Source organism: Setaria viridis, chromosome 7 (assembly GCF_005286985.2).
Source record: "Setaria viridis chromosome 7, Setaria_viridis_v4.0, whole genome shotgun sequence".
NCBI lineage: Eukaryota > Viridiplantae > Streptophyta > Magnoliopsida > Poales > Poaceae > Setaria > Setaria viridis.
This window is the reverse complement of record NC_048269.2, coordinates 11,497,599-11,507,800: the sequence shown is the minus strand read 5'-3', so window position 1 is coordinate 11,507,800 and position 10,202 is coordinate 11,497,599. Positions and strand designations below refer to the sequence as shown.

The following is a 10,202-nucleotide window of genomic DNA, read 5'->3' as shown; positions in this document are numbered from 1 at the left end:
TGTTGTATTGTTCTGTTATACTGAAACTCAAAATGTTGCAGAGCTCAAATGCTCAAGTGCATTGATTTCTAGTACTAGTACAACAATTGATTTCTAGTACTAGCACCATGGATGGCTAGCAGCTTGAAGATCGCATCGCACCAGAATACCTGATCAATTGCACATTTCACTAAAAGAGAATGGGAGAGGGATTCTTCAGACAAAAACCTGCTCCAGGAAACTCTGCTCTAGATAATAGAGTTGAACAGCTCAGCCAGCACACATAACTGCTCCAGGTCTCCCTCATGAAGTTTGTCAATGGCTTGCACAGGGAAATAAGCAACATGATAACCATTACTACTGTGTACTTCTGCTGTGTACTTCATACATTAGGAAATTAGTGATTAATTTGCAATCTGAACGTACTCTGTGCAATCTGAATGTACTAGCTTCTGTGTATCACCTTGCCAGTGAGTTCCCCAGTTTTTCCACACTGCAAAGTGAACAAATTAATCAGTGATCATGCAGTCGAGCAAAGAAGCATGGACATATTGTACTAGTGAATGGTAAAGCAAATTAGCGCCACTCTAGGTGGTGGAGGTTGAAGCTCCCTAGTCTAGCGCCACTCTGCGCAAGAGGCGTGCTCATAAGCTAAAAGAGTCCCTGGATGATGCTTTCAGAAAGCGCAGCAGGCGTCTTAACCCAAATGTCTAGAGCTTCCGCAACAGAGAAAGCGAAGTCGCTACACAAGACTACCCAGCCATCTACTCAGGTCCTGCTGCTGGCACTTCGTCAGCCCCTGCTCCACATCTGTCGCCAACGTTGTCCAAGGAATTGCTTAAGGTTTCCTCTAGATGCAGCTTGGTGCTGTTTCTACCATGATCATTGAGAAGCTTGATGACGACAATGTTTAGTCAGTCTTTTAGTTTGGTTAGCTATGGTGCTGTGCACCTATTGGTCAGTAGTTTGGCAGTCACTTTTGTTACAAGAGGCTTAAACTATTCCGCTTATGCTCCTTGGTTTAGTTCATCAGTTATGGTTGTGTTTGAAATAGCAGTGGATCATGATCTATCTAGCTGGTGGTCCCTTTATCTTTTTTGTGTTGTATGCCTGAATTACGTTCAGTGTATCTCTCGGCGGCTTGGTTTCTCCCCATGAATAACAACAACCGATCTATTAGTGTACTGATTTGGAACAGTAGAGAAATTAACTCGCAACAGAAATGGGATGCTCTGAGAGATAAGATCTTAGAGATTGCCTCGTCTATCATCTGTTTACATGAAACCAAGCATGAATTCTTTGATGCTACCTATTAAAGAATTGTTTGCCCTCAACATTTGAATCATTTTGAGTTCTCACCTTCAGTTGGAGCCTCTGGTGGGCTCATTGTTACTTGGAACTCATCCCTTTTCTCTGGCACCCCTGTGATCATAAATTCATATACTATGACTATCAAATTTGTCTCTTGTTTATCAGTGTTTATTTCCACCTATCTAAAATATATGGCCCCTCTAACCCAGTGGACAAGGCTGCTTTCATTTTCTGGCTTTATCACCTTGATACTTCAAACTTTGAGAATTGGATCCTTATGGGAGATTTCAATCTGATCAAGGCACCTGAAAACAGAAATAAACTAGGGGGCTAATGTTAATGATATGTTTCTCTTTAATGATCTGATTTAGCACCTGGACCTGGTGGACATCCCTTTCTAGGGGAGAAGTTTCACCTGGATCAACATGCAAGACGATCCACTTTTGGAGAAATTGGATTGAGTATTTACTTCCTCGTCATGGACTCTAACTTTCCCTTCTACCTCTATTCAGGCTTTGGGACGACCTGTCTCTGATCACTATCCATTTGTCATCTATGTTGGTACATCCATCCGAAAGTCCAACCAAAAGTAGGTTTGAGAACTATTGAACAGAATTTAGTGACTTCCTATCTGTTGTGGACCTACACTGGAATTCTTTACCATATCATGCAAATGCTGCCAAAACTCTAAATAGCAAATTCAAGCAAGTTCGCACAGGGCTCAGAAAATGGAGTAAAGAGTTGTCCAAGCTGACTAAACTTATTCACAATTGCAACTTTGTCTTAGCCCTGCTTGATGGCCTAGAAGATCAAAGACATCTCAACACCTTGGAGAGATATTTCCACGGTGCTGTTAACATGCACATGACAAAGCTCCTGGAAGCCAAGAGGATCTACTAGAAATAAAGAAACATAGCCGGTGGGTAAAATATGGTGATGAAAACACTATACAGAAGAAAGTATATTGCTAGTTTAACCCTCCAGGATGGTACTTGTCTAACTGATCATGCACAAAAGGCTGGAGCTCTTTGGAATGCATTCAAAGAAAGACTGGGTATCTCTGAGTTCACAGGCATGCAGTATGATTTAGAAAATCTCCTACATTCTACTCCCACTACAGATCTAGAGGGGCTGGGCAACTCTTTCTCCATGGAAGAAATTAATGCTATACTATATGATATGCCATCAGACCATGCCCTAAGACGTGATGGTTTTAATGGTGTTTTTCCTAAGACTTTGCAATGATTTTGCATCTTATAATCTGGATACCTCTAGCATCAATGGATGTCTTATCACCCTTATACCCAAGAAAGATAATCATGAGATAGTTAATGACTACAGGCCCATCTCCTTGCTCAACTACTCCCTGAAATTCCTGACTAAACTCCTAGCAAACAGACTGTAGAAGGTCATCTTGTAAGTGGTTCATGCTAACCAATATGGTTTAATTAAGGGTAGGACTATACAAGACCGTCTATCGTGGGCATTCCAATTCCTCCACATATGTTATAAATCCAAGAGAGAAATCATCATCCTCAAGCTTGATTTTGAGAAAGCTTTTGATAAGGTGGAACATGAAACCATTATGCGGGTCCTCAAGCATAAAGGTTTCCCTGATAAATGGATCTCCTGGATAGAGAACAACCTTAGCTCTGGTTCCTCTTCAGTTCTATAGAATGGTGTACCTGGAAAACCTTTCCACTGCAAGAGAGGAGTGAGACAAGTGATCCACTATCTCCTCTGTTGTTTGTTATGGCTGCTGATTTGCTACAATCTCTCATCAATGAGGCCGCCCTGAATAATATTCTTTCCCTCCCTCTTGGGCCTGATTTTGGTGGAGACTTCCCTATTATCCAATATGCAGATGACACATTGTTAATCATGCCTGCTGAGGTCAGCTAGCTTTAGAATTTGAAGATTATTCTGGATACCTTTGCTTCTTCCACTAGTCTGAGTTAATTGCAGTAATCCTTCATTGTGCCAGTCAATGTTAACAATAATAGAATGATCCTTCTGGCACAAGCTCTTGGCTGTCAAATTGGGCAGATGCCATTTACATACCTAGGACTTCACCGTGGCACAACCAAGCCACCTGTTTTAGAATTCATGCAGATTCTAACTAGAACGGAACGACATCTCATGGGAATCTCGAAAATGCTCTCCTATGCAGGTAAACTTGTCCTAGTTAACTCAGTATACTCCTCCATGCCAATGTTTTACTTGTGCTCATGAAGCTACCTGCATAGATTACTGAACAAATTGACTAATACAGAAAAGCACTATCTTTGGAATAGTGGTGACTTAACAAAAAAAAAGGTGGTTGCCTTGTGGCCTAGAAAACTGCCTGCAGGAGCAAGGAAGAGTGAGGTCTTGGAATCATCAACATTAGTACACACAATATTGCCCAACTCCTGAAATTCCTCCATAAGTTCCATAACAAAGTGGATCTCACTGGGGTCTATCTCACCTGGAAGTGCTTATACAAGAATGGTGACCCACCGCATTCAAGGACGAATGTTGGATCCTTTTGGTGGAGAGATATTATGTCTCCAACACAAAATTTTTTCATGATGGCAACTTATAGTACTAATAAAGGAGACTCCATCATGTTCTGGCAGGACTTGTGGAATAGTAATGTCCTTCAATGGAAATATCCACAGTTATTCTCCTTTGCAAAGAAAAGAAATATATCTCTCTTGAAATACTCCAGCTCCAATGACAACTCCTTGTACCGGTTGCCTTTGTCTCAACAAGCACATGCTCAACTTCTTGAGTTACAAGATTATCTTTTCTCAGCCTAGGGATGTTGGCATAGATGATATATGGTGTCATATATGGGGATCTACTGAATTCATGAGTAAGAAAGCATATACTTGCCTACTAGGGAGCAGGCCATCTTCACCATTATTCAAATGGATGTGGAAATCACAATCACAGGGCAAACACAAGTTCTTCTTTTGGTTGCTACTTAGAGATTGCCTCAACACAAGGAATCGTTTCAGAAGAAAGCATATGCATCTAGACAACTACAATTGTGTGCATTGTGTGGAAAATCTTGAGGAATCGGTGGCCCACCTCTTCTTTAATTGCCCATTCAGTGAAGCATGTTGGATTTATCTTGATATCCAATGGGACTCGAGCTTGCATCCTCTCCAGATGATCATTCAAGCTAGGCAGCGTTTTGGCTCTTGCATCATCAGGGAAATTGTGATTGTGGCCTGTTGGACCTTATGGTGCCATAGAAACAGTATTGTCTTCAATGCACAATCCCTTTCCTTTGCACGCTGGAGGCTAAGCTTTGTCGAGGAAATGAGAAGGGTTTCGCTTAGAGCCAAAACTTCCATGGGTGATAAGATTAATATTTGGCTAAGTAACCTCTTGTAATCTCCCTCTTCCCCTTGGGCTTTGGGCCTTGTAAACTGTACATATTTCTTTTCTCTTTTATATATATATATATATATATATATATATATATATATATATATATATCTATATATACGGTCAATATACTCCGTAGCCAGCTATAGAATAGGATATTCTGTAGCCAGTGCACATGGCATGTGGCGATTGGCCATCCCGCTCATGTCTGGTCGTTCGCGCGAGACCATGAAGCTAGTATCACGCAAGCCAGTAAACGAGCTGTTTGTGGGAGCTATTGAACGAGCCGTTCGCGCGAGCCAGTAAATTAATCGTTCGCTCACGTCTGGTTTGCTGATTTAGCCCAGGATTGAACGAACCAGTAAAACGGCACAGCACAATGTGCCATCCTCCTGCTCAGATCCGCTGCCACACCATGGCTGCCGCAACCTCCTGCTCAGATCCGGCGTCCTTGGCCATCCTCCGCCACCCAATGTGCCATGCAGCCCCACCACATCCCATTTCCCACGCAGGCCCACGCAGGCAGTCGCCGGGAGATCACACCGCCGGCACTCCTGCCGCGTTCGTGCAGGAGGCCGCCGGTGGGTTGGAGCCGACTTCCCCGAGCCGCTGCTGTTGGACGGAACAGAGCTGTTACGACATTGATTGGCTTCACTCAATCAGCGCGAGGTGCTCGGATGAATTTGTGGCTGTGGCACCAATTACGGCAGCAGGGAAATCAATCGACAATTAATTGCTGTCGTTAATGGTGAGTCCATCTCCTGTGCCTGCAAGAATCCGGAGGTCTTCCTGCAGGTTGAAGTTGCATCAGCAGGTTGGGTCTCGCTCCTGCACAATCCGATTCCATGGATGGCGCAACTTCAACACCCACACCGGAGGTGTCCCCTGTGCTGCTGATGCCGCAATCGCCGGAGCCGGAGGTAAATGGCGCACGGGTGACTCCTCTCCAACATGTGTCGCCAGAGACGATGGCAACGCCCGATCCGGAGAGGACCTACTTGCATGTGAGTGTGCTGGCTTTTAGTCTTTTCTTCTTGCTGGTCCATCTAAAAGCTAAATGGTGTCGCATAGCTAAATTTCCAAATTCATGTTTTAGGTGACCCCCCCAAAAGGTCTGAAAGTTCAAGACACATTTGAATGAAGCTTGATAGTAAAATCCAGGAAACAGTACTTGGTGCCATTATTCAGAAATTCAGAAATCAGAAACGTCCAGCATGAATTGCATTATGATTATTCATTACCTAGTTGATTCCTGGTATATATATACCTAGCTTTCAGAAATTCAGGAACCAAAGCGTACAGCATGAATTTCATTACATAGTTCATTCCTGATTATGTTATCAGAATTTCAGAAATCTTAGATATGATTGGTTCAGCAATATGCCATGTAGCCCTACTTATGCAGTTGTTGTCCCCTATCTCATCCTAGTGTAGTTTGAAATAATAAAGATTGTGCTCCAAACATTCTGTAGTAGAGATATGTGTATTTTAGAAGTTGTGGTACTGCCTTTCTGATATGTGTTTTTTTTCCCAGGATCCCTTGTTACCAGAGACAATTGTGCCAACCGAGGAGCTGCATTTTGACAGTAGAGATGAAGCCAAGGAATTTTACAAATTCTATGCGGGCAAGGCAGGGTTTGATGTGCGCATAACCAAGACAAGTAGGAAGACGGTACTGGAGTTGTCGTGCAACAGACAAGGACACTGGGATTACTACAAGCCTGGTGAGGAGAGGGTACATGAGAAAATGTCGATGAGGTGTGGCTGCAAAGCTTTTGTGAAGATTAAATGGAACCAGAAGAAGGACTATTGGTTCTTTGAGAGGATAAGGTTGGAGCACAATCATCCACTGCATCCCTCGCCGACCGTAACACAGTTCTTAAGGATACAAAAGGACAAGGACCCTATAGTCAAGGGTATTGTTGATCAAATGCATAGGTGTGATGCTTCCCACAACACTACAGTAAATGTGCTGGCAGAATTATATGGTGGTCGGCAGAACTTCACGTTCACGAAAATGGATTTGAGAAATAGGTAATGTCTTCAAATGTACTATTGTTGATGTTGTTGTTGAATACATGGAAATCTTTATAATTAAATTGATGTATGTGTTCATGGTTGCAGGAAAGCTGCAATTGCCAGGGAGGAGAGGGAAAATGATATACCAAAGTTGCTTGAGTTCTTCAGGGAGATGAAGGCCCATAATGAGTATTTCTACTATGAGTTGCAGGTAGACAGTGAAAATGTTATCAAGAATGTGTTCTGGAGTCATGCAAGCCAGCGTGCAGAATATATAGATTTTGGAGATGTGGTTACATTCGACACCACATACAAAACAAACATGTATAGCATGCCTTTAGCCATGTTTGTTGGGTCAAACCATCAACTGCAGAATGTCGTGTTTGGGCAAGCATTGTTGCAGGATGAGCAAGCTAACACATTTGAGTGGTTGTTTGGGGCATTCAAAAACTGTATGTCCGGAGGTCGGGACCCACGGTGTATACTTACAGGTGAGGAATGTTTATACACGAATGTCATGAGTGATATGTAACTTGAAATAATTGGTAACTTTGTCGCATTTACTATGTTGTAGACCAGGATAGTTCAATGGCGGCAGCGATCAAGAAGGTGTTCAAACAAACACAGCACAGGTTGTGCCGTTGGCACATGCTTAAGAAGTATAAAGCAGAGCTGAAAAAACTATACAAGATTCATGATGGTCTGAAGATAAAGCTTGTCACCGTAATCAATCACCCACTTACGCCTACAGAGTTTGAGTTTGCATGGAATGAGTTGGTGGATGAGTATGGCATACGGGAGGATGACGCTATTCAGGGACTTTGGGAGAGTAGGAAATTGTGGGTTGCTGCTTATTTCAAGCCCTTGTATTGTGGCAGGATGACCTCTACACAGAGAAGTGAAAGTGTAAATAAGATGATCAAGGGGAGTGGCTTCACAGCACATATGACATGCATGAGTAAATTTGCACGCAGGATGCTAGACTTCATTCAACACACAAATCACACAGCGGGTGGGGAAACCCATTGGTCTCAGGTAATAATGACAGTGTATTGTTTGAAAATATCATTCACTATCGTTTACTAGGGATTAATGTTTTAAGTGGTTGTCCATGAAATAGGCTGGTAACTGGCGGCTGACGTTGCAGCCCTTTGATGGCCATCTTAGCAGAGTGTACACACGAGCCGTGTACAAGAAATACAGGGAAACTTATATTTATAGTACTGCTTTCCATATTGATCCTCATCCTAACGAGGTTGATGTTTACCTGGTGACGCACACGGATCAGTCATGGCAATATGCTTGGTTTCAACATTCATTTAGAGTGGAGGCTGATGTACGATCCGGTAGATATACATGCGAGTGCAAGACATGGGAGCATACAGGTAAAATGGTGCAATTTGAAAAAAATTCATCTCAGCATTTCAATGTATATTGTGGCCTGGTGAAAAAGTAGCACTGATTATGTTTAATTTCATTGTTACAGGCTTGTTCTGCGCCCATCTTATTAAAGCCTTCACGTACCTTCAGATCGACAATATACCTGCAGAGTACATAATGAAGAGATACACGAGAGGTGCAAGAACGATGGTACCGTGGGATTGGCATGACATTGTGACTTCGGTACCAGATTGTGAGAGCGATCAATACAAAACAAAGAAACTAGTACAAATTGCGATGGCTACTGTGAGAGCATGCCGCAAAACAAGTCTTGGGTTCAAGAAAGGCTGTGAGCAGCTGTCTGCATTAATTGAGTGGGGTGAAAGTATTGCAAAAGGTACAGGAGCATCACATGTGGGGGATCATACAGAAGAACAGAGTGATGTGATCCCGCATACTATAGGTGAACCTACGGCTAGTTTGGCTGAACAAGATGCAGCAGTTGATACTGCAGTCCAAATTTCGGAGTGTGCACCAAGGGAGGCAAGAACAAAGGGGAGGAAGCGTGGAGGGAGACAGGTTGTTAATGAACATGCAAGTTCCAATAAGGCACAGGGGCAGCGGACATGTGGATATTGTGGATCTTTGGGTCATTATAGTACGGGGTGTGATTTGAACCCGGATAACATCAATAAGAAACGAGGTGCAGGTGGGAGTTTGCGGGGCAAGATGGGACGGAAGAGGGGGAGACCACCCACAAAAAGGCAACTGGAGGATGAGTTTAATGGTGTTGCATGAGTTGTGTTTACTAATTGGGTGTGTTTGGAACAAATTAATGGTTGTGTTTGGATAATTACTGAATGGCTGTAGGAGATTTTTGTGCATCATGAATTTATTCTTTCTGGTTCCTTCGTGTCTTGAGTATTGTGAACCCACTTGCTATCAGTGATGTTGTTGGCAACTAAACTGTTGGCAACTAAACTGTGATGTTGTTGGCGCCCAGCTGCAAGTGCGCGCAGCATGTTTTGCATCTGCTAAATTTTTTTTGCTACCAATGTTGCTCAGGTTCGGACTGTATAATCGTTTACACTTGTTTTACTGTATCCAGCTGCAAGTGAGCTTTTGCTTTGCTGTATAATAAAATGGAGCAGTAATTATGTACTGTGTAATTGAGATTCTAGGAGTAGAAATGGAGGCAGTTGTAGTAAATTAGTGTACGACATTATCATCTAATAAATTGTATGGATATTTGGCAACTGTGTTTTTTAAACTTGTTATCAGAGATGAATTTCCTTTATCACAAAGTGTGCATGAGAACATTCAGCAGAAATCAGAATGTCTCTGCTCAGGTCACAGGTGCAGCTGAACATATTCGGACTGGAAAATGCATGCAGAGAGCTCACCAACATGGACGCCGGCCACACCGAAACTGTTTTCTCTTCTCTCCACGCACTCCCTCCTGCAGGGTCCTGCCGCTGCCGAACAAGGAGAAAGCTTAGCTAGCTAAAAGGATGGGGCGCACAGCTACAATGCGGTGGATGCAGCCGGCGCTGCTCCTCGTCCTGGCCACCGTCCAGGCCGAGCAACAACAACTACCCGCCCTACGGCATCGACTTCCCCGGCGGCGCGACCGGCCGGTTCAGCAACGGCCTCACCACCCAAACACATATTCAGACTGGAAAATTGGACCCAAGAAGCATAATTATCATGTGCATTCGTGTTCTAGCTGTGCATATGTGAGAATGTGCAAAGAGCGTCATGTATTCCATTTACAGTATGGATATTTGGCAACTGTTATTTACTGGGCATGTGAAGCACAAAACTTGTATTCCATTTACAGTAACAACTCAAATTTGTGAAGAACATAATTAAACTTATTTGGGATCCATGAAATTCAAGCGACCACATGGAATGTCTATGTCTGGAAGTTGTCGAGAATGAAGGGACAGTAAACAAATGAAGGGACAGTAAACATGTTTCTAGACCACTAGGATCACATGCGACGCCTGTGTGCTTCTAGACCACCAGGGAGCTTCTTGATCTCGTTGATTGGATGGTAGATGCCGTAGAATAGGAGCTGGGACCTATATTGCCGAATGTCTTCCTGCAATGCATAGGTAAACAGCAATCAGGAC

At 43.1% G+C, this 10,202-nt stretch overlaps 1 protein-coding gene across 1 annotated transcript; it reads left to right on the top strand.

Annotated features, from left to right (window-relative positions):
- The first annotated feature begins 5,636 nt into the window (after positions 1–5,636).
- LOC117864593 (protein FAR1-RELATED SEQUENCE 5-like) lies at positions 5,637–8,865 on the top strand. Its single transcript, XM_072295267.1, has 6 exons — positions 5,637–5,672; positions 6,203–6,702; positions 6,793–7,139; positions 7,262–7,410; positions 7,808–8,072; positions 8,174–8,865. Exons 1-6 carry the CDS (start codon positions 5,637–5,639, stop codon positions 8,863–8,865), a joined length of 1,989 nt encoding a protein of 662 aa, XP_072151368.1.
- The last annotated feature ends 1,337 nt before the right edge of the window (positions 8,866–10,202 follow it).